This window comes from Simochromis diagramma, unplaced genomic scaffold, assembly GCF_900408965.1.
Source record: "Simochromis diagramma unplaced genomic scaffold, fSimDia1.1 OVJJ01000402.1, whole genome shotgun sequence".
Lineage (NCBI taxonomy): Eukaryota > Metazoa > Chordata > Actinopteri > Cichliformes > Cichlidae > Simochromis > Simochromis diagramma.
In genome coordinates, this window is record NW_024386972.1 from 4407521 (window position 1) to 4432405 (window position 24885).

General features: G+C 39.7%; 2 protein-coding genes across 2 annotated transcripts in view; one reads left to right on the plus strand and one right to left on the minus strand.

Moving 5' to 3' along the window:
- Window positions 1–5209: 5209 nt before the first annotated feature.
- Window positions 5210–12786, plus strand: LOC120738199 (G-protein coupled receptor 26-like). Its single transcript, XM_040039361.1, has 3 exons — window positions 5210–6913; window positions 7544–7657; window positions 9710–12786. The coding sequence occupies exons 1-3, from the start codon at window positions 6246–6248 to the stop codon at window positions 9936–9938; spliced, it is 1011 nt and encodes a 336-aa protein (XP_039895295.1). The 5' UTR covers window positions 5210–6245; the 3' UTR covers window positions 9939–12786.
- An 8587-nt stretch (window positions 12787–21373) lies between these two features.
- Window positions 21374–24885, minus strand: part of cpxm2 (carboxypeptidase X (M14 family), member 2) — a 29095-nt gene continuing 25583 nt past the window's right edge. Inside the window, exon 14 of the mRNA XM_040039178.1 lies at window positions 21374–22229. Within this exon, the coding sequence (XP_039895112.1) occupies window positions 21973–22229 (257 nt within the window). The 3' untranslated portion in view covers window positions 21374–21972. The remainder of the gene's footprint in view (window positions 22230–24885) is intronic.

The following is a 24885-nucleotide window of genomic DNA, read 5'->3' on the forward strand; positions in this document are numbered from 1 at the left end:
TTCTTAAGCCTATCCAGCTGATATAAAGCTCCCTTGGATTTTTTTTTTCCTTTCTCCTTTGTCAACACTGGAAAAAATACAGCTCATTCCAGCTCCGTCCTGTAAGGTTCAACAGTTTTAGATAATTATGCTATAAAACTGACACCATCCTACAAAATCTGGGCAGCAAATGTTTGCATAAAACTGTCCCGCTAAAGATAATTATTGCACTCCATTGTTTTAGAGTACAAATATCAAGCAGGAGGCTGAAAGCAATTTGTCGGCACCTATAATAAAACACTGTCAAGCTGGAATGCTTTGTGCTTGTGTCTGTAGGAGTTGGCCAGCCTTGAACACACACAGCCAGCGCCTTCCAGGATCCATAATGAAAACAAGCTTGTACTAGCGTCTGTATTAACTGTGCACTGATTATACATTTCTGGTGGTGAGATCAGAATGGGTGCTGGGTTTTCTCTGCCTTGCCATATGTGGAAAGACAAGTCTCAGATACTACAGGAGGATCGGTATGGTGAGCAGCTCAGCAGGGCATACAGATGGAGGACATGAACAAAAGCTTCTTATGAGGGAGGCTTTTTTAAATTCATATGCAGCACTCAGTATTTTCTGTGATTACATTATTCTATTATTGTGACCGATGCATAATGCCCACAAGCATCAGTCGCATTTAATGTAGCTGATCGAGTTGGAATTCATTTCAAGTACTTCTGGATGTTGGTGCATCAATAATAAAATTAGAATTTGATATCTTTTAAAAGTCTTTGAATGCAGTTCAGTGGAGTACAACATTTTCAGGAAACCGATGACAGGAAAAGAACTGAAAGATTGTCCAAAATTTATGTAATTATGTAGTAGAAATGCAGCCGCTGATTGGTTCATGTTTTAAAAAATGTAAGGTGTCCAGTATATAAGTGAAAAACTACCTCAATACATTTAAATAAGATCAAGAGCCTATTTAGAACTTTTACTGTACTGTGGGCCATATTGTGATACAGAGAATGGTCTCAAAGAGAGAAAATATACATTGAGCAGCAGTTCTCCAGGCAAAAATGTCTCACTGATGTCAAAGGTCAGAGGAGAAAGGCCAGACTTCTTGAAGCTCATTATGCAGAAGAGCATCTTTGAATGCTGAATATGTTGAACTTTGAAGCAGATGGACTACAGCAGCAGAAGACCACACCAGGTGCAACTTTTATCAGCTAAGAGCAAGAAACTGAAGTTTGGAAAAACAGTGTTTGATTTGTCACAAACAACATGAAAGCATCGAGTCTCAGTTGTTCAGGCTTGTGGGAAAACTTTCCTAGCACAGTTTGGCTCCTTAGAAAAACTCGATAATAACACAAAGAATGTCTTAAAGCTCAGATCATTTCAAGAAATTTTCTTGAACAAGACTCATTAAATAGTTTCCACACTCACCAATTTCAATCCAGTAAAGCACCTTTGGGATGGATGGGCAGCAAATCTGCAGCAACTGTGTGATGCTATGTCAATATGGACCAAAGTCTCTGAGGAGTGTTTCCAGTACATTGGATAATCAATGCCGTACTGGTATATTTCTATTTCTAATCAGTACTCACTTTATGGTTACTAGACAACGACTCACACTGACTTTGGTACTCACCTGACTCTCCATACATCATCATGAAGTACAATGGGGCCAAGTTATGAAAACAAATTTACCTTTTATTGGTGTAAATGTCCTTTACCTGTGTAAATGCACTTTTTACTTTTTTATACGCCAGAATTTAGTCATTTGCAACAAATTATTATGTGGAGCTCTCGCCTATGTGTTGCACATCTCTGGGGGTTTTGGGACTCCACTTTGAGAACCAGTAATATCTGCTTCAAGGCAGTAATGCCAGTAATAGGTTTCAGAAACTCTACCAGCTTCACTCAGTAATTCTCTGCTGCTTCAGGTAACTGCTTTGTGTTTTAACATATGTACAAGCTTTATTAGATATCAGAGTGGTTGCATTGGTGATGACTAAGTCAGAAGTGACAGGAAACTGGCCTCTCTCAGCGTTATAGCTAGCTGTGTAAACACCTTCCTTTTCTCCTTACTTGCAAAGTGGCACTTCACGATGTTTATATAAAGCTTCTTGTATGAGTGAGCATCCCTACCGTCTTCACCGTGAGACCTTTATGAGCCATAAGGCTGCTGTTCTACAGCTTGCATGTACTCTTCTGAGTTACATAACTCAAGTCTTACTTTTACAAGTTTTCCAGTTGTCATATTTGCAGCACAACTTCTTCTCGGCTCAGAAGTCCTGCATCATTTTTCTTGGGAAGGTTGGAAATATAAGTGACATGTCTATATTCACATGAGTCAGGAAAACCAAGAAGCTAAAGCACAGCCTATATCAACTGTGGGTTTTAAATATATACCAGCCTGCCAATCAGAGGGAAGTCAAGGGTGGAATTGGAACTGGCAGCAAATTCAAATTCACACTGTCACAGCATAAAGGAGGAGTGCCGCAGGCTCTCTCTCAACCTACTGTCTCTCACAGTCAAGTCCTGCACTTGTTAAATCTTTTGACAAGAGGTATTATCTTCAAAGTGAAGATCTGCAGACTTGAGATTTTTTCTCAGCCACAGTAAACCCGAAGGATTCCCTTACAAAACAGAGATTTTAAGTAATAAAACCCCTAAGTTACACACTATGGGGCACTGTGATAGATTAGTAATTACAAAAGCTGTAATATTAAAAAAATTAAGAACATATCAATATTCTCAATAATAATAATAATTCATATAATGCAGTGTGTGTCCCCAAACCTCCTCCTGACATTTCAGCTGACTCTAGGTGCCTTATCACTGTCTATTAAGTGTAATTGTTCCTTTTTGTGCCTTTCTGTAAAGTGATGGATATACACTCTCTCCATCTCCTGACAAAATGTTCGTGAAATTCATTTAACAGAAAAAAGGATGAATGACCTGAAGATGAATCCTATTTGTTCTTGTTCCAGTCGGTAATAGAAATAAATAATATAGTTGGTTGGTTTGGTCCAGGTCTTGTGCCACCAAGCAAAGACTCACTTACTGGGAGAAATACACTGGCTGGCCAATTTGTTAGGTACACCTGCTCACTTGCTCAAATTAGTAGCAAATTAGTGCATTTAGGTATGTAGAAAGAAATCATAGATGAATTTGATTGTTTAATTAACTGTAGAGATCATGATAGTGTTTATTCTTGATTGTTGTTTTTGTTTAAATGATCTTAGGCTGTATCAGAAACCTTCCAGGTCTTAAAAGTGAAGTCTGTTTGGAAATGTCTTAGAGCTGCACTCTTTGCAATACTCAGCAAGGGGTAAATTCTCCTAGATGCAGCTGGATAGAAGCCTCTTATTGACGCCTGATCCATGCCTTCAGTAAAAAGTTTCCTGATGAAGCCTTAATTGCTAATTTCAAGTTTTACTTAGTAAAGCACGTATTTTATTTTGGAACTCATGGTCCCTATCAATGTCCCGAAGAATGAGTGGGGTATGTTGACAAAGAGCGTTTATACACTCAGTTAGCACTTTATTAGGGATACCTTGCTAAAACTGTTTTGAGCCTACTTTTGCCTTCAGAACTGCTTCAAATGTTTGTGGCTTTGATTCAACAGTTAGGTGCCAAGAAAATATCTCCCACACCATTACACCACAACCAGCCTTTACCTGAATAAAATGTCACTGCATAAATCAAAACACCTCATCGGGTCATGATTTTGAAATCATCTGTTGTTCAGTTTTGGTGAGTGTGAGTTGTAGCCTGTTCTTAGCTTAGTGATTAAATATTTGCATTAACAAGGAGTTGAAGAAGGTGTACCTAATGAAGTGACCAGTCAATGTGTACATCTTGAAGCCCTAAACCTAAATTTTATTATTAATCAAGTTAGGGTATTAGTCAACAAAAATGAGAATTTATCCCAAAGGAAATAAGTCCAATTAAGCCCAGAAATCAAGACCCATCAATGTTTGTGTAAAGATGTGTAGATTTGGTGTTTTTGCACATGGGACTGGACCATTTTGAATGATCAGTACTATTTGTTGCATTACACAAATATAATGTTGGCTGTGGGTAGACACAAACTTGAGACAACATATTGAATTATGTGTCATTCTTTAGCATTGTTTGATGAGTCAGTAAATGACCTCCATAATGTTAGTTTGTGTAATTCTTAATAAACCACAGTCGATAAGATTTGTGGGAACTAGGCATTATTTAATTGACACAACAGGAGCTGTGTACAGTGTTTTTATTCTGGGTAATCTCACGGGATGCCGGGAGGTATCAGAACCCATGTTTCCTTGAACCAGGCCATATTTGGATCTGTAAAGACACAGTGCTCTCTGAAAACAAGCCTTCTGTAAGGTGGTATTAAAATTACAAGGTTTTCCTTGGCATATTTGTCTAATGTGGTGTAGTGCTGTGGAGAAATGTGAATGTTCTAAATAGTAAATCCTAATAAAAAAATCTGCATTTTAAAGAATATTTTCCTGGTGGAACTATAAGTAGTATCCCATTGTCTGTGGATATTAATCATCCATGTCCCTCTGTCCCTTCTAAGCCATATTTTTAGAGCACTTTCCTTAGAGACATTATTGTCTCTGGACCTGACATTTAATTATGAAAAGAATAATTAAAATGATGCATACAAAAAGCTGCACTTGTGCCTAAGATCAACTGGTGGCTCTGTGCTGATAAGTCCCTTTAAGTGACAAGAAAAAAGCCGCAGAAGCAGTTGCTTGACAGTATGCAAGTGTCCCCTCCTGCAAAAGCTGATTGTCCCATCACATGTACAACATGCTGATAATGCATCCATCACAGCCAAAGCCTCATGGGGTCCAAGATGGAGCTCCATTTCTGCCTAATCATACGCAGCAGCTGCCAGGGTTGTCCACCCCTGCAGCCACCTTCTCTTTGCATCAAGAACAAACACCACCCCCATACTCCACTACCTCAGTATACGACTTTAATGAGGCTCACTTTCAACACAAATCCTCCTCTTTTCCTCCTGTTTCTGTTCACGTTTAGCCAAAGAAAGAGGACACGGTAGACTGCATTTATTACATCCTCACACTCAAATATCACGTATGTGTGTGTGCACGGTAACAATAACTCCTTCCACCCACACACTACCCCCTCCCGTCCCCCTCCCCTTCTGAAAACCACAACCACCACCTCACACACACTGCTCCAGCGCCTTCAGTGGCTCACGTGCCACAGCACACTCCGCTGAATCCCACGCTTCAGAGGAAAAATTCTCCCCACACTGAAGTCCAGAGGGGCAGCAGAGTGTGGGGGTGTTATCCAGCTTTCAGGGAAATAGAGGATTTTGCTCTTTATCAATGTGATGATGCAGACTTAATTAGTAAAGATGAAGAAGCAGTACTGCTGGCAATCGTGATTTGGAAGAATGAGATCAGAATCAGGCACGAGAACTCATGTTAATCTCTGTTTTATTAATGAGTTTGACAGGTTTAAGGATTTTAGGTGATTTGGTGAAATGTCAGATTCGTGCCTCTTAATTGTGTACCTTATATGCTCTTTAGTGTAGTATTTATATTCTTCTTTCACCTTGATTATGCTGTCTATCTTGTATTTATTGTCAAGATAATTCCAAGTCCCTTTTTACAAAAGTCCTGAAGGAGAGTTTAAAATGGAAAAAAGCCGTTTTGCGAGTTTAACATTTACAATAGTCCAAAATAATAATATTTTTTTAATTTTGAAAAAAACAAACAAACAAAACAAGCACGCTTATTTTGACCACATCTGCCATTTTCCGTTAAATGAGCTTAATAATTTCTCATTTTAGCTGTAACTAATGCTCTTTTTTTCCTCTTACTTTTACCCAGAAGAGGAGAGAGGAGAGAGATCAAGTAGCCCACACACTGTGCAGTGTGTGCGGAGGGGTGATGCCTCGGGAGCGCATCACAGGACACAAAACCCCACTGCAAGACGCAGTGCCAGAAGAGAGCAGCTTTGGCAAGAGAGCTTGTTTTCTGTAGATTAGAGTGGGGAGAAAGAAGGAAGTTAGTCCGTTAAAAAACTAACAAACATAGGTTTTCTACCATGTCGGAATCCTCCTGAATATCTTTGCCGAAGAAGAAACAATGTAGTTGAAAGAAAAGGGAATCTCCACCGGTGAAGAGATCCGGGGATGCATGGACACGGTTACGGGTGATTAGTGTAATTTTGCAGCTGCAAAATAAAGACTGGATATGCGCAGAAAAACTGGAGAGAAGTGAGTTTCGGGTGTCCACAGGATGGACACTGCGGAGGTAATTCTCTCGGTGCTGGTGGTTGTGATTATTATAGTGTCGCTGCTGTCCAACGTCCTGGTGCTGATTTGCTTTTTGTATAACCCGGAGATCCGCAAGCAAGTCCCCGGTCTGTTCAACCTCAACCTCACCTTCTGCAACTTGTTGCTCACCGTCTCCAACATGCCGCTCACTTTGGTAGGACTTGTCAGTAAAGCTCAACCGGGGGGAGATGGCTTCTGCCAGATCGTGGGCTTCTTGGAGACTTTCCTGTCCACGAACTCGATGCTGAGCATGGCAGCTCTGAGCATCGACAGGTGGATCGCGGTGGTGTTCCCCCTGAGGTACCACTCCAAAATGCGCCACAAAGACGCGGCTTTTGTGCTCGCGTACACGTGGGCGCACTCCATGTCCTTCTCCACGGTGGCCGCCTGTCTCTCCTGGGTTGGATACCACCGGCTTTACGCATCCTGCACCCTGTCCAACCCCAGAGCGAGCAATCGGACACAGTTTGTCGTCTTCACCATCTTTTTCCACTCTTTCACCTTTCTTCTATCTTTCATAGTATTATGTGTCACATACCTCAAAGTACTTAAAGTAGCAAGGTTTCACTGTAAGAGGATCGACGTTATTACAATGCAAACTTTGGTGCTTCTAGTGGATATACACCCCAGGTGAGCTACTTTAAGTTATCAATCCTGCAACTATAACGTTATATGGTATAGCAATCTGGTACCTTTATATTTGTAAAGCTTGAAAAGTATTTAAAAATTAGTTAAAAGGAAGGGTTTAGCCTCTTTTATTCTCCTATCTAAAACAGCGAATCTCACATATGAATTGAGTCCTCGCTCAAAATCTAATATAACTGAAATGTCATCTGGGGTGATTGCTTTATTCTGTCTCTGTGCAGAATAGCTCCCATGGAAATACTATACAATCTCTGAGTGTGTGTGTGTGTGTGGTTGAATAGCCTACTGCAGATTATAAATCCTGTTATTACTCACACAGATGACCTCTATTTCATAAAAAAAAAAAAAAATCTCCAAAGCAATGTGTCACCATGGCATCACAGCTGTGGTGCACTCAGGTATCACACAAAGCCATACAGGCACAGAGAAAATGATTAAACTGGAATTCTTAAAAGGGAGATCCCCACTTTGAGCCTTTAATTTGACCCAGTTGATTTACCTGAACTCACCCTATACTGGATCTCCCCATGCTTTACCCCTACATGACACCCACTCCCTGTTGTCTCATATTAACCCACTTTGTGGGCATCCCTCTTTATGTGTTTGTGCTTGTAGTGTCCGTCAGCGTTGTCTGGAGGAGCAGAAGAGGCGACGACAGAGAGCAACAAGGAAGATCAGCACCTTTATCGGCACCTTCATGCTCTGCTTCGCTCCCTATGTGATCACGAGGTGAGTAGTAGAGAGACTGGGTGACCAGAGGGAATCCATGCTGGACCACCATGCAGAGTATGCAACCCTTGGATACCTCCTTGCACTCCAGTCACAGATACCCATATCCCTCCCCTCCTGCTTCCTTTCTCTCTCCCCTCCGCTTCCTCCTCACACTGGCCAGAGCTGGAAGATGAGATTGGCTGACCTTGTGATAAGTAATATGCCTCTGCTCTGCTGTTGCTGCTGCTGCATTAGCACTTTTTCTCTTCGAGTTCGCGGGGTGCATATCAGTTTGTCAGGTAGAATCCACTCACATCAATCACTAAACAAAGACAGGATACCAAATAAGGCCTGTAGTGAGTGAGACACATAAGTCATTGGCTTGCTGTCATGTGAGACATTTACTTTAATACAGTCAGACCCACAAGCATTTGGACGATGAGAACCCACCACCACAACAGAATTTAAATCAAACAATCAAGATTGTTGTGATTGAAGTGCAGAATTTCAGCTTTAGATTAAGAGATTTGACAAAAGAATCTTGATGCATAGACCTGCTGCACTGTAAAGGGGTTGCTGTAAAATCTACAGCAACTACATGGCAGCTGGATGCCAGTAACTTACTGTAAATAAAACTCACAGTAGAAAAAAATAGAAGTAGACGTGATCTGAGTTAAATACAGTAGGCTTTGGCAGTAACCTGTTCTTCTATGTGGACAACAAGTGCTCCCAATTTATTGTGTTTTCAGTGGATAACAAAGCTTAGCCGCAAAAGTAGGTATGACCTCAAATTACTTTGTCACATCACCTAAGCCATAAGTTCTGGAGAATTTCCTTTCTCCTGGAAAAGCAGTTTTGCCCTCCTAACAATTTAACTGTAAATATAATTACAGTAGCCTATGTAATGTTACATCATGAGATAATATGTGCTGAAAGCTCTTGTGCTAACTGTGTATCTGTGTACGATAAACAAAGATTTTGAAAAATGGACTCTGCTTAAAATTGCTTTGGACCACTGCCTACCATTTCCCTAACGTCTTTACTTCTACATAATGGGATGAAACCTACTAGCTGCATCTTCAACCAGTTTCCAAGAGGTTCGGTTTGGGGTATTCATTTCATGTTAAATTTTCCGATTTCCCCTGATCCTCTGCTTTGTGGAGTTCTAGCTTCTTCTGTGTTAACTCGTGTGAGAAAACACCTTTGCATTTGTGTGGCGCTGTGACCAACATTCACTCGTTCTGTGGAGTGTGTGTGAACAAATGACAGGGATGGCTAGTAGCCCATGTAAGGCCTGTGGTAATACGCTGACAGAGCTCTATTTTGGATGGCCTAATCATACAGAGTGCAAGTGTAGACAATCAGCGGTTTTATACAGCTTTATGATGGTTTAATAACTTACACTTCACACAAATGTGTCTAAAAGCAAAAACAAGTTGGGAGTGCCACGAACTGCTTTGAGATGCAGACCTCACAAGACTGTAAAGCTTATTAAGAGCTGCTTTAAATTAAACATTTATATCATATTATACACTAATGAGATGGTGGTTTTTTTTTTTTTTTTACCAGACTGGAAGAATTCACTGTCTGACATTTTCTGCTCAGTCTTCAGTCTAATGTGGTTGTCAGTTACAATCAAACTTTGTTCACAGACACTCATTACTGCTTATCTGTTTTATTCTTCTTTTGTCTTTTCTGGCTTTAAATACTGCTGACTGTAAATTAGAAATGAAATCTAATATAGCCCCACACTGTAAATCCACATTCACGACAGAAAGGCGGGGAAATCTTGTACTGTCCTTTGACAGCTACCTACTTTTTTTCTTGTGGGTAGATGAGAAAAATAACTTTATACAAATATGTGCTTAATGGGATTCCTGTATTTATACAGAAGCAGAACATTTTCGTAAGTAACTCCCTGCTTACTATGGGGGAAAAATAGAACACTGTGTTGCAAATGTATTTCAGTTTCTGCTCAATAAGCTTAAGGCATGCATGTCTTTTCCAGCATGTTGACTTGCCTTTCTACCACGCTCTCTCTCACCACCCTCTGTTTATGCTTCCCTGCAGGATCGTGGAGTTATTTCCAGCGGTGCCTATCAACCCTCACTGGGGAATTGTCTCCAAGTGCTTAGCTTACAGCAAGGCAGCTTGCGACCCATTTGTGTACTCCCTCCTCCGACACCAGTACAAGAAGACATGCACTGACATCATCAACAAGCTGCTGAAGCGCAGCTCCTTGAACGCGTCCGGACGCCAGCACGAGAGCCAGGTGAACAGCATACCCACCGTGGAGTGACCGGCATTGCCCCGATGGGAAGGTTAACCCGACAACTGTCAGGGAAAAAAGAACCTAGTTTAGTGTCGATGAAGAAGTGGAATAAATTTTGGTAGTTCCTGTCCATGTCTGCTTGAATTTGGTCTACAAAAAAAGGAAAGAAAACAGAACAGACAAGGTCAACTCCCTGTACAGGAATACCACTGCGCTTTCATACCGAGTGCCCAGAACAGCAAATCAGTGCAGTGAACTTGCTGTGAGGACAACAAAGAGCAGCAGATTCCATGTCCACCTGGAGAGACAGATGTGCTTACCCAGGATGAATGGCCACCTAAAAGTTTTATTATTTTAGGGTAGCTTACAGTCAGATATGAGATACAGTTTATTATATACAGATTTTGCAGTGTGTCTGTTTGTTTTGACATAACTGTAATATTCATTTTATCTTACAAAAAAGGGGGGAGGGTGGGCTGTATGTCTGTTTTAGTCTGTGCAAAGTGTTTGCAGTAATTTATACATTAATTCTGTATGTAGCACTGAAGACTAGTCTAACCAAAACTTGACAAAGTAGAAGAACAAGTTCCCAAATTGTATTGTAGATGAAAACATACAGCAGACTGTGCACACTGCACAGGATGGCTCAGGTATAGCCCAGTCCGAATTAAGCAAATTCTTTGGGTATTTTTATTTTTCAATACATTATCTGGCTGTATTAGCACCACTGGATGTAAATATGTTTTGTTTTATGTGTACTGGCATCGTTTATGCTTTAGCACCCATTTTAAGGACTTACTGATCTGTCCAAGCAGAGTTTTAGCAGAAAGAAAAAACCTTCAAACCGACTGCCTTTGCTGTCATGACTGACATGTGGCCCTCAGGTTGTTAAGTCAAGTGAAGCATGATCAACTGTATTTGCCTGGGTTTGTACTCACAGTCACAAGTGACCCGTAGAGACTGCTCGATGCTTTTTCACACATACAGGAAGGAAAATGCACGGGACATGTCTTTTGGCAAAAAGATGAGATGATTTAATAGAGATGACAGCCACGGACACGAGAAAATAGTAGAGCAAAGCACCTCTGGATGCAGAAATAATCAGTTTGAATGGGTGAAGTAAAAAAAGAAATATCTCTGAACAGCTAAGGCCAACTAAATGTGCAATGGTAATAGTTGAGAGCACCTTTACCACATAATATTATTAAAATCAGTCTGAATTACTGAATATGCTCAAAACAAGGTAAGATAATCCTAGCTAAGCTAAGATAGGATTAATAACTTGGACCGCAAAACTAAATGATCCTAGTCTGTGATTCCTATTAGTCTTTTTTTTTCTCAGATAACCTGCAGCAGCAGGTTTTCCAACTACTTTGCCAGGAAGTCAGCGACAGGTAAGAGCTAGTAGTGATAATAGATAAGTGGGCAGCTAAGCTACTAACACAGATATTAGATATTGATACTAATGCAAGGACTAATAGAAGGACTCAATTGTATTTTTAAATATAACATATTGTTGTCTTTGCTGATAAAAAGGTTTTTCTTTTAAATAATCACCTGAAAGCAGTAGAAGGCAGATGAAAATCATCCAGTGCCACTTATATTTGTAAAGCTTTGGCAAATGATGGTGGAAGGCACCAAGTAGAAATAATTATGACCTTATAAACTTTATTTAAAGGAGACGTGCAACAAACAAGTCTCTAACAACACCAGGCTACCAGTTGGACCCTAACTTTAACCCACCTGTCCCACTAACCCTAAGTTATTTCATTTTTTTTCTTGGTAAAGAGATAAAAAAAAAATAATAGTTTTAAGCAATTTAGAATTATTTTGTTGGTTTGGTCCATTAAATTGAAACAAAAACATCCAAAGATACTGTATTTGATTTTATAGAAGACTTTTATAGAAGACAATAGAAAACCAGTTATATTTACTTGTTTACAGTACATTTAAAAAAAATTTGTCATGTGGAAACAAAATGCATTAAACAGTACATCTGACAGTGAGATAGGGAGTGAAAATGCAGTGCCAAAATTACTGATGATGCCCAGTGAGCTAAATATAAGCAGATGTAATTAATTTTCTAAAAGCAGAAAAGAAAACAAAAGAAGTGAAGGCTATTTTATGTAGGGTGTAAGGATTCATGATTTTACAAAGGAGAAACGGTTGTCTTGACTATATCATGCATTGTACGACGCTCCAAGACAGCTGATGCCTTAAATTCTATAATATGTTAGTTTTAAGTTTTTCAGACATATAGATATCTAGAACTATATTACTGGAATCAATAATTGCCTTATTCACTTCTGTTCATCAACGTTACTCGAAATCTGCTTCCTTTTTGTTATCCTCTAATTCTGATTTCCTGAAGTTCTCACTTGCCCACATTAAATGTTTCTCATAAATGATGACTAAAACGAAACCTAAACCTAAAACATGTCGACATATTTAGATGAAAGGCAATGTGAAAAGTATTTTTGAGTCTTTTGATATATGTAAATGTAATTTATTGGGATAATTTATTGTATGTCTGAGTTTTACAGAATGTGCTGCTACAAATGCAAATGAAGTTTATCCTGTTGTGGATCGGTGGCAATGAGTGGAGTGTAATATACCTCATTTTGTTTATCAGTGACTGACCTGACTGCCTAAAGTGTTTTGTTATGTACCTCCTGATTTATCAAACCATGGCTCGATGCTGCTGCTGCTGCTAAAGATGGCTAAGATGACAAACCCACGATGTTGGCGGTGATGGGATGAATGCTTTTTCCATAATATTTTTTTTTAATGGAGATTGTAATTGTTATGTTGGTAAAAATGACAAAGATGACTGTTTTAGATTTTAACCATGATGATTAAACTGATGACAACTGTTGTTGATGCGACAACAAAGAAACACTTACTCTCACACTCACACCATCGTAACACAGCTCACACTTGCACATATAACTTTAGTTCTATTTGACATAATGGATAAGATGAATCCATAAGAGGTCTTCATGGAGCTTCTCAGCCTCTCATAATGGAGTCTTTGTGTCTTTGTTCACAGACATAAACACTAGTGCATCTTAAAAAATTGAATATTGTGAAAAAGTCAAAAATTTTTGTGATTTAATTCAAAAAGGTAAAATTCACACAGTGAAATAATTCACGCCTTTTTGTTTTAATGTAGCTTTTTATGGTTTATAACTCACGACAATCAGAAACCCTGTATCTCAAATTACTAGAACATTTCATTTAGTGTTTTGAGTATATTGCTTTTCAGACAGTGTCTTATTCGCTACATGCAACCACAATCACAGGAAAGACTGCAGACTTCGCAGTTGTTCAGATGAAGGTCGTTAACACTCTCCACAAAGCACCGCAGAAGGTCACTGCTAAAAAGGCTGGCTGTTCGCAGAATGCTGTATCAAAGCATATTAATGGAAAGTTGACCGGAATCGAAAAGCGCAGAAGGAAAAAGGTGCACAATCAACAGGGATGACTGCAGCCTTAAGAGGACTGACGTGCAAGGTTGATTCAAGAACTTGGGGAAGCTTTACAAGGAGTGGGCTGAGGATTGTGTCAGTGCATGAAGAGCTAGACACACAGAGCTCTTGAAAGGAGCTACAACTGATGCATTCCTAATATCAAGCCACACCTGAACCAGAGATGTCAGAAGGGTCTTACCCAGGCTGAGGAGAAAAAGAACTGGACTGTTGCTCAGTCCAAAGTCTTTGAGTTGCTGAAGTTGGTGTCCGTATCTTATCAGGAGCCATATTTCTTTTCCTTTTTTCCCCCCTATTTTTTCTTTAACTTCCTGCTTTAGCAATAACAAGCAATAACTATTTGGTTTTTTTTAGATTTTGAGAATGCATCTGTGTTGGACAGAAGGGGGAAAAAGCAAGGGTTTGACGAGATGACTCTCATGTATCTGCGGCAATTCAGACTGTTACCACGAGCAATCAGTCCGAGTCACAGGGATGCCATTTTTTCTGTTCACTCCACAATGCAGGTGGTAATGAAACAGCACCAGCTGACAGAGAAGGGCCTGGCTGTAAAACACTGATATCCTGTACACTGATTACCACCCCAGGAGCCAGTGATTATCTACAGGTGGGTGGCACTGACCATCTAATATGGTTTAATGGTGGTTAGCTTCAGCCCACTCGGGCTTTTTGGGGGGGGGGTTTCAGTGAGAAATATGCCACAACTCAAAGTGAAAAGTAGACACCTCACACAAAAAGCAAAACACAAAACAAAAGAATATGTTGGGATCTTTTTTCCTCCATATGATACTTTTGTTTAGGACTGGTTAGGTTAGGTTCAGACATAGGTAACATAGGTACGATTTGTGAAACTCAATTATTATAAGAGTTCAATTTTTAAATGTAACTCAGGATGATTATTATCTTCCTGTGTGAAAACCCCCAAAACATGTGGGGCTTATTTCTGCAGTTGTCCTTTTCTTTCTCTCCCATATGCTACCACATGCTTTTTGTTTGACTATATTTTTTTATATATATAAAAAAAATGTGTGACATATTCTCACTATGCTGCTATGTGTGGCTGCTGCAAGAATATACTTTCACTAAAATGATATATGTACTTGGCCTTTTTTTTTTTTTGTTCCTTTGTTTTTCCTTTTTTTATTACATCCTTACACATGCTTTCACTTATTTGTCTGATTACACTTTTTTAAAGCAGCCCATTGGACAAAAACATGAAGTGCTTTATTAGCAAGGTGTGCCCAGAGGTGTATCAAACAAATATACAAATCTGCTAATGAGCATCAATAACGTACCAATATAATAAAAGAATTTCACTAACACTTGTAAACTTTTTTAGGTTATAATGAACCATGCAGCAATTATTTCTCAGATTGCTGCACTGAAAATGTTCCTAAAGGTACCAAACAGCTAGCAGTCAGCTAGCAGCCAACCTGCCAATCAAAGCTGACCTATTATAGATCATGCACAGTGTAGAGACTTTGAATTAAATTGTTATTTAAACAAAAAATCTGTTACCTTATAGTTTTCACAAAGTTGGTAATTAGCTATAATGACCAAAGTGGTTTTTGTTCCCATCTTGAACATACTGTATTGCCAAAAGTATTCACTCACTGATCCATATCACTGAATTCAGGTTTTCCTGTCCCTTCCATGGTCAAGTACCTAGGCTCGCTGTCACGAGTGAAGTCCTGTGCAGCAGGTCCACTCATAAAATCTCCTTGCTACTAAATATTCCACAATCAACTGTTAGTTGTATTATAACAAAGTGAAAGCAGTTGGGAATGACAGCAACTCAGCCACAAAGTGGTAGGCCATAGAGGGGGGTCATCGCACGCTGAGGCAGTGAGTGGGCAGAGGTCGGCAACTTTCTGCAGAATCAATCACTACAGACCTCCAAAGATTATATAGCCTTCTGATTAGGTCAAGAACAGCGTGTAGAGCTTCATGGGATGGGTTTCCATGGTTGAGCAGTTGCATCCAAGCCTGACGTCACCAAGCGCAATGCAAAGTTTCGGATGCACTGGATTCTAGAGCAGTGGAGACGTCTTCTCTGAGTCACACATCTGCACCTGTCAGCCTGGGTTTGTTGGTGGCCAGGAGAAGTACTCGCCTGACTCCACTGTACCAAGTGTAAAGTTTATTAGGAGAGGGATTATGGTGTGGAATTGTTTTTCATGACTTGCCTCTTAGTTCCAGTGAAAGGAACTCTGTTTCAGCATACCAACACATTTTGGACAATTTCATGCTCCCAACTTTGTGGGAACAGTTTAACGATGGCCCCTCCTGTTCCAACATGACTGCACACCAGTGCACAAAGCAAGGTCCATAGAGACATAAATGAGCAAGGTTGGTGTGGAAGAACTTGACTGGCCGCTACAGAGTCCTGAATTCAACACGACAGAACACCCTTGGGATGAATTAGAATGAGCCAAGCCTTCTCTTCTAATATCAGTATTTGACCTGACAAACGCACGTCTGGAAGAATGGTCAAAAATTCCTATAAATGCACTCTTTAACAATGTGGGAAGCCTTCCCATAAAAGTTGAAGCTCCAAAGGATGATCCAACATCATATTAAACCCTATGGAATAAGAATGGCATGTCATATGTAAGTGAATGCAGACAAAAGAATACTTTCCATTCTCGATTTGGGCATTCAATAAAAATAATTGACCATTGACACAGATCCAGCAAAAAGCATTAAAAGGCATTTATACATTTTTCCTTAAGCTCACCTGACTATCATCATTGAAATAACATTAAGTACAGTAGCCTACAAAACCTCCCAAGTATAGACATATAAGATTGTACTGACTACAGATCTTTCAGAATACCATCTGTGTGTGATCACTCCGTGCATTGTGGTAGTGGTTGCATTTGGTTTGCTCATAATCTGCGACATCTGTGCTGGAGCTGCTACAGTTTAAAAAGTGTATCTCACAGGGTGGTAACCTCTTCTTGCAGTTTTTGTCTTTGTTTGTTTGCAACCTCCCACACGATACTTCACCACTAGTCTGCTCAGTAAGAGGCCAAATCTAAAATCAAAGTCTCTCTGCAGATTTTGATGCCTTCTTCCAGAATAATGTGGCCATTTCAGCTTTGTTTAAAACTTTTTAGTTGTCTGACTGCTCATGTTTCTTGCTTCATCAGACTTTGTATTATTTTTTCAAATTGGCATTTACTTTCTTAAACAGGCTTTAAAGCAGATGACCAGGCATGAAGACTAAAGCCAACTAAATGAGACTTTTTGAAATATTTGTTTTATGCTCATTAAGGAAATGTAAACGAGGTATAATGTGTCCAGTAAAATGAATCCAGAGTTTACAAAACTTCTCAACCACCATTTCTTCATGGATGTGCTTAACTAGCAGGGACCACTCCCTTGGTAACGATGGGCGATGAGGGATGAGGAAGTGTGATTAGTGCTGCGGTTTGGGGAAGGCCTTGAAGGGGACTGGCGACGGCTCTCGGGCCGGGCTGAACCCCCTGTACTAACGAGAAATAAAGGGAGGAAAGGAAGAGAGGAGAGGACAGGAGAAGAGAAGAGAGAAAAAGGGGGGCAGGGTGGGGCATGAAAATGAGAACAGCGGGTATTGGACAAGGGGGGCTTTTATAGGCTGAGGCCAGAGGGGGCGTGAAGGAGGAGTGGTCCTGCTCCTGATATTCAGATGATATCTCCACTTGTCGCTATTAGATCAAAACCAGAGTGTGTAATCTGTCTCGGAGGCTCCAGAGAAGCAGAGGGGAGACAGGTTAAGAGCTGGTTTACCAAAGCTTTGTGACGTCTCACTCCTGTTATATCCAGAATGACGCTCTAACACTTCAAAGGCTGGACTGACTTCTGAAGAAGCACTGGCCTTTTAGCTTCTGGCAAGGTCAGCTGGTGCCTGTATTTTCCCACACATCTGCATGGTATCACAGCTGCTGGCCACAGCAGCTACACTGCACACACCCTACTTACAGTACAACTCCCCGACCCTCCTACCCTGTCACGATTTACACAGATTTTATCTCACAGGGATTGTCTGCTATCCATATGGAGCAAGTATCATTAGTTTGTCTTGCAAGTTATTACTATTCATGAACATCACCAGTATTTTATAATCAATGTCCAATGTCCCATTTTTAACAAGTGACTTGCTTCTTTAGGTGGATTCAGCAGCTGTTTGATTTAACATTTACAAATACAGTAACGTGCAAGACATTCAAAGGTAAGCATAGGAATGTAAATTAAGTACATAGTCAGCATTTTTTTTTACAAACAACTCTATATTCGAAGGTGTGGTGAACCGAAATAACCACATTTCTTCTCTTACAGTAGAGAAAAGGGTCTCCACTTAAATCAAAGGCTGAACCCTGGTTCTGATTTTTTACAGAAGCAGAAACAAAAGCTGAGCTGGAGACTTCAAGTAATTAAAAACTTTAAATAGAGGTACAAAGAAGTGTAACTGTTCAATGTCTATAAAAAAAAGTACAAGTAACTATGTAAGACTAACTCATAAATATGGTGATCTTGGGTTGTTGGGATGATGAGATGTGTCTGTGAAGGTTCTCAGTCATCCAGGTCATCGTAGTCTAAGGAGCTTGGAAAGAAAAGCGTCTGGACTTCTTTGAGTTGCTTGAAGATGTTTCACCTCCCATCCGAGAAGCTTCTTCAGTTCTAAGGGTCAAATGGTGGAGAGTCCCACATTTAAACCCAGTGGGAGTTTCCCCCCAAAGAGGGACAAAGGACCCCCTGATGATCCTCTACCTAATCACATGAGCCAAGGTGTGAAAGCGGGTGTGGGTCACAATCAGCCAGGGTTTCGGGTGAGCTCATTGTGAAACCTGGCCCCACCCTATCATGTGATTTCCTGAGGTCAGATGGCCCAGGAGGTGAGTGGGCGTTAAGGCGTCTGGGAAGGGATCTCAAAACTGGATTATAGATGGCAGACAGCTGGTGTCGTAAACCACCGCCTCTGTTCAAAGATGGTCACTCACAGTGGACGTAAATGGCTTCTTTCACTCCTCTTTCAAACCATCTGTCCTCTCTGTCCAAAATGTGATCGTTGGCATCCTCAAAAGAGTGACCTTTGTCCTTTAGGTCTTGTTCCGTGGAGGTGGCTCTTCTATGTTGTGCCATGCGCTTGTGAAGTGGCTGTTTGGTCTCTCCAATGTAGAGGTCTGGGCATTCCTCACTGCACTGTACAGCATACACCACATTGTTAAGTTTGTGTTTTGGAGTTTGTCTTTTGGGTGAACCAGTTTCTGTCTGAGTGTGTTGCTGGGTCTGAAGTACACTGGAATGTCGTGCTTGGAGAAAACTCTCCTGAGTTTCCTGTGTTTCTTCTTCAGTCACCTTTTTCACTCACTATGTGTTTATACACCTCTCTGCACTTTCCAGCCAATGGGATGGGTAATTTTTATAGTTATTATTAATCTCTGGCTCAGATGGCCACCCCTCCCTGAGCCTGGTTCTGCTGCAGGTTTCCTCCTGTTAAAAGGAGGGTTTTCCTTCCCACTGCCGCCAAAGCCTTTGCTCATAGGATGGAACCTTAGATTTACATCAACGATATACCAGTGAAAATTCAAACCAGTACTTGCAAATTGTACCTATGAAGTGACCTGTGAGTCTATATCCCCCCCAAAAATGGCATTGAGTATTGTACTATTGGCAGGCTAAAATCAACCTTCTTCTTCTATTTTTTATTACTAAATATCTGTAGCAGAAGTAAAACCACTCTGAGTGCTGTACAGTACAAATATACATATACTGTTTAGAAGCCCTGTGGTTTGTTTTAGTGGTTTTAAACTCTCCATCTCCCCATCTGCACATCATATACATCTCTGTTTCATTTGCCATCATATAAATCCACAGAAAATACATCAAATTAACAAGCTCTGTTCTTCTATTCTCCAGTGCTCTAGAGATGATGACAGGTTTGCGAGCCTCCGTTCAATAATCATTGAAGAACAAGTTAAGAGGCTGAGGTCCTCCTCTAATTGCATGTTGGTCGAACAGAAAGAAGGCTGGTGTTGTTGTCAGAATAATCCAGTGATGTGTAAAAGCCCCAACAGAGTTCTGATAATTAGAGCCTTCCTACCCTGACACTCCTACGATGCACCACTCGCCACTCCAGAAATCAAATTAGATGGTGCTTAAAATTAACCACAGTCATTACTACTACAGTATGTTATGGGACTGAAATGGAGTTCCATCAGGGAGTTTCATTAAACAGGTGGAAGTAAAATGTTTCTCAGTTTGAAAATTAATCATACACATAACCTGCAACATCATAGTGAATCCCTTGTGGCTCAATCAGTTGATAATCTTGCTTGTTTTTTTAGTAGTATTTTAGTATTGAACTGCACTCCCCCTAAATTGCATGTTCGATGGGCTGAATGCTCGCAACTGCTGATGGATTCGGGGGTAGGTGTTTGCCTGTCAGTATGTGTTAGCACTCTGCTGGAAGGATTATCTTCTATTGCCCAGTGGAGACAAAATCCAACTCATATTGCCTTGGCAGGAATCAGTGTCTAAAAAGGGAATTTAACAGAGGTGTCTTTACTTACTTACATATATTTATAGAATCACTGGTATATGTTGTCAATATATTGTTTCTCAAAGAAACAATGACATAGTACAGTAGTTGCAGCAGAAATAAAATGCCTGGTATATCCAAAAGGGTTTTGTCTTTCATCTAATTTTTCCTTTCATGATTTCTGTATAGGGTTGAACTTTTATATGACTTCATAATAATAAGGTTTTAACTCATGCATGTTTTATGGCATGATCGCTTTGGGTGACAGGTAGCTGTCATCAAGCTGTCACCTGTCTTCAAGCATCAAAGTTATTTGAGTCACTGAACTGGGCCTTCTGACCGTTCTTGTGATGCTGCTCACATCTGAAGACTTTTTAATGTATTTTTAAGTTTTTTAATTAAATTATCTGACAAGCAGTTTTTTTTACTGGCACATATCCATGCTACAGTATTGTTTGGCCTGTTTTAGCAACTTCATACTGTAAAAATATATCCTGATAGTTGAGAATTTATCAAGCTGAACTATAAGCTATTATAGTGGATATATTATGTCTGATTTATCCACATATCATTATGTGCATACATGCTAAACGGGGTTAATTTTAGCCCACTGCTAAGTTGTTGCTAGGCAGCATGATGACATCATAATATCAGATATAGATAAGAACCTTCAGGTGCTTAAGATGAACCTGTGTGTCAAGTTTGGTTGCTCAGCTCCTGATCTCTAGAGAGAGTTCACCACACAGACAGACACAGATTTTGTGTATTATAGAAGATTTTAGTAGTAATAAGCATGTAGAGATCATGGATCACCCATGCCCTTTCCAAGCTATATGACCACTTCTGGCAAGATGGCAGTAATCAGTCGTGATGATTTTATGGTTTATAATGATTGCTGTGAAATTTTAATTTCTTATAACAAATACTTATACAAATACTTAGATATATATATGTACAAAAAATTACATTTTTGCGTTTCTAATACCTCTTTGAATGTTTTAAACGTCACCTGAACCCCCCACCCCCCACCTAGGGCAATGTGCATATTTTTGTAAATGAAAGAATCCATCTGTTTAGCCCAAGTACTTTCCCTTATTTCTAATTATAGAATCATCTGGGTACTCCAGTAGGTTCTATTTGTATTAGACTATATTGATATTTTTGTTTTTGTGGTAGAGTCTGCACAGCATGAAAATTGAATGAAAACAGCATTTTCTTAATTTCTGTTTCTATATGTAAGAAATTGTCTCTAGTTTTTTTGGATATGTCTCTCCAAAATTACAGATTCTGATAAGTAACTTTTTCAGGATGTCTCATGCAAATTATTAGAAGCTTAAAGTTTTATACATGTGGTGACAGGCATAGTGACTAGCAAAAATCTGTATTAAAAAGATGTTACACAGTTTGGCTTCCTGAGTTGAATTCACACACAACATAATCAGCTGAACGAGTTCACTTTGTGCAAAACACAGCTTTTATTTTAATAACTAAAAGAAAAGTGTATAAAACAGAATCAATGACAAACAAAGGTCACTAAGTCCACAAGCTTTTTAAGGACTCAACATTATACAGCTGTTGGTAATAAAGCTTTTGTAACTGTTTATATAACTGTGTTACATAAGTTATTAAGTATGTGCATAATGACATTCATGGTAGTTCCTCACAGTGGCTTAAATTTCTATAGTCATTTATTAAAGAAAAAATAGCTCTAATATGATGACAATCTCTTATCTGCTGTTATAGCTAATGCCACAAGATTTGCCCTATTAACAAACTTGACCTTCCACCAAATGAAAAGCATAAATGTTTCCCGTTGAGATGAGAGAAAAGTTGATGATGACAGTGAGTGCAAAGAAGCTCTAACCAAACAAGAAATCAAATAGAGTGCCCCGTTTAAATTAATCCACATTTTTAGTCTCAAAACACTAATTCCACTGACAGCACTCAGAAGGAATCTGACACAGATCCAAACCCAGGCTTGGCCTTCACCGCAGTCTGATCAGAGCAGATGTTTGTTTTTAATTCTTCCTCCAGCTACCTCATACGGTCATTATGTTCCCAGACGTCTCCTTCTGGACCCCCGGGCCGCAAGCTGCCTCATGGGCAATTTGATGGGTTGCTTTTTGAATTTTTCCATTATTTCTTTAATTCGTGACATGTTAGTGCGGCCAATGGTGAAGTCGCAACGGGTGGCACCCATCTCATAGCCCACCTCACACTTCTTGCTCAGGAGGCTGTATCCCTCAGCCCTCGCTGTTACTCTGTACTCCCCTGGGTTCAGCAGGCGCCAGTAATCACCGTCAGCAGCTGAAGACACAAACACTGAAAATTAACTTTGTTCGTAGGAAAGTGCTGTAGCTGTCATGGCTATCACTGAGTAAAGAGGTGAGCAGATTTTAGAAATACTAAGCACTTAGTGCTATCAAAATTAATATGTTAGCATCTGCGATTAAATGAATCACTTTCAGATAGTGTTCATTTGTTGTTTTTAGGCTTCCCACATCTTTCATCCTTCATTTTTCCAGCTTCATCAAGTTTTTTAAGGACACACTGCATACAGTACTGTGACAGGTTTCTACGTAATAACTCTTCGGGAATCACCTTGTTGGCACCAAAATACTTTTTTCATGTCTGTAAATGTCACGATCCTGGGTCTTAGGACCCAGTGTTTTGAGTTTTAGTTCATTTTGATGTCTATAGTATGTTAAGCTCTTTAGGTCTCCTATGTTCATTTGCTTATTAGTTCCCCCTTGTGTTTCCAACCCATGTTAAGTCTCCCCTGCTCTTCATGTGTTTCATGTCTGTGTCTTACGTTGTCAAGTTCTGGTTATCATGTCTGCGTCTCATTATGTTTCCTATTTTATTTGGAAGAGATCCTGTGCTTTTATATCATGGTTTATGTTTTGAGTCCTTTGATGTACTGTTTCTTGTTTCCCTGGATCTCAGTTATGGTTATCTTAGGTTTAGCTCTTTGGCTTTGTTATATGGCTTCCCTGTGTTCCATGTTATTTCCACTGTGATGTTTTGTACCATGTTTCAGGTTCCTATGTTCTGTCTCCCCAGTTGCTGTTTAGTTTGCGTGTTTTAGAATTCAGTCAGTGTGTTTCCTGTTTTACTTTGAAGGTCCATGCCTCATGTGAGTGTTTCTAGTTTTGCGTCTGTCTCGTCCAGCCTGATTACTCCCAGCTGTGCTCCCCTTCTGTGTCTCATTCCCTCGTTATCCCTCTGTGTATTTAAGCTCTGTGTTTCTCTTTGTCAGTGTCGTAGTCTCCCTCATGCTGTGTGTGATTCTCCCCGTGGTTCCTGGTATACTTTATGTTTAGCTTTCCCAGTTTAGTTTAGTACTGTTTTTGTGTTTTGCTTTATGCCAGCATTAAAGCTGTGTTTTGAGTTTACGTTTTGTCTCTGTGAGTTTGCGTTTGGGTCCTCTCCTTCCTGCCACACAGCCGAATCATGACAGTAAAACCGTGTTATCGTTGGCATTTTTTGGCATATTCAACAAAATAAATAGCAACACGTTTTGTTTTTAGTTTTTTTTGACAGACTGGTAGAGTATCAAAGTGTCTAAAGATACAAGTTCCTTTTCTTCCCTTTGCTAAATTGTTTAAGTGCAGACACAACACTGGTTCATCCCTTGAGTTAGGTAACTTTTTAAACTTGAATGAGTCACAGGTCAGTGTTAGGTGGCTTAACAAACAATGCAACACCATCCATCCATCAATTTTCTTCCACTTATCCAATTAAGTGTTACGGGAAGCTGGAGGCAATTCCAGCTGCCATAGGGCGAGAAGCAGGGTTCACCTTGGACAGGTTGCCAGTCTATCACAGGGCTAACACAGGAAACGATTCACACCTATGGGCAACTTAGAATCACCAGTTAATTTAACCTTACAAATTGCATGTTGTTGGACTCTAGGAGGAGGCCAGAGTACCTAGAGCAAACCTTGGGGGGAGAACATGGAGAAATCACACAGAAAGGTCTCAGTCCAGCCAGAATTTTAAAAAAGCAACAAAAAAAAAAAATAAGAAGAAGAAAACAGGTTCCTCTGAAAATGGTTGGCTATAAGGACTGTATGGAAAATGAGTGAAAAAGCATGTTCATAGAAAAACCTTCTGAAATGTTCTGAAAGCCTGGGAAACTACCATTAAAAACCACCTAAAAGTTATCCTTGGAAACAAAATATAAAGAAATGACAGGTGGCTCAAGACTTGCACAGTACTGTATATGTCAAAAAAAAAAAAGGAACATATGTCCATTTTAAGATTCTATAGAAAACTTTGTTCTCTTCAATGTTTTGCTTGATTTTACCTTAATTATGACTTAATTATGAGAAAAACATGCAATTATCACCTTTAATTAATGGAAATAGTGCAATTAATTAGTTACTTTTTATCAGTTGACAGGACTTTGATCTGCTTGTGCATACTTGCCATACAGCCAAATTATTATTCCCTTCAGTTATACTGTTGGCCAACCAGTTTCTTTTTTTTCAAAAGCACGATGAGCACATTGATCAGAAGTAGTAAATTAGCTAATAACATCTTAATGGCTTGAGAAAAATATGCACCGACTCAGCAGTTCATCATAGAAGCTGACACCTAATGAATTTTAGTCTTTTAGATCCAGAGTTTTGTAATGCCCTTTGCATCTTTAGGCTTCCCCCCCCAAGTGGCTTCACTTTTCTAATCCAGTGACTACGTCCATCTTTAATATACAGGCCATGATATAAAGCTGAAGCATAAATTATGGTGAAATTGATTTCTATAGTCTTGGCACAGCCACGAGTAAGAAATGTTACTATATGTGATGCACCCTTAAGTGTTTTACATATTATGGACTGTGAAAACACATTAAAGCACACTATTTTTGCCACAGTTGCAAAATGCAAATTCTGTCCTAGAAATCTGAATTTGAACAGCCCAGTAAGCAGTGGCAGAAAAACAAGCATCATAAAAGCCTTCA

What these genes read in the sequence shown, in the direction of transcription:
- LOC120738199 (XM_040039361.1), top strand. Translation starts at nt 6,246, where the DNA reads ATGGACACTGCGGAGGTAATTCTCTCGGTGCTGGTGGTTGTGATTATT. An exon ending in CTAGTGGATATACACCCCAG is followed by an intron (nt 6,914 to 7,543) that starts GTGAGCTACTTT and finishes TTGTGCTTGTAG; the next exon opens with TGTCCGTCAGCGTTGTCTGG. An exon ending in GCTCCCTATGTGATCACGAG is followed by an intron (nt 7,658 to 9,709) that starts GTGAGTAGTAGA and finishes GCTTCCCTGCAG; the next exon opens with GATCGTGGAGTTATTTCCAG.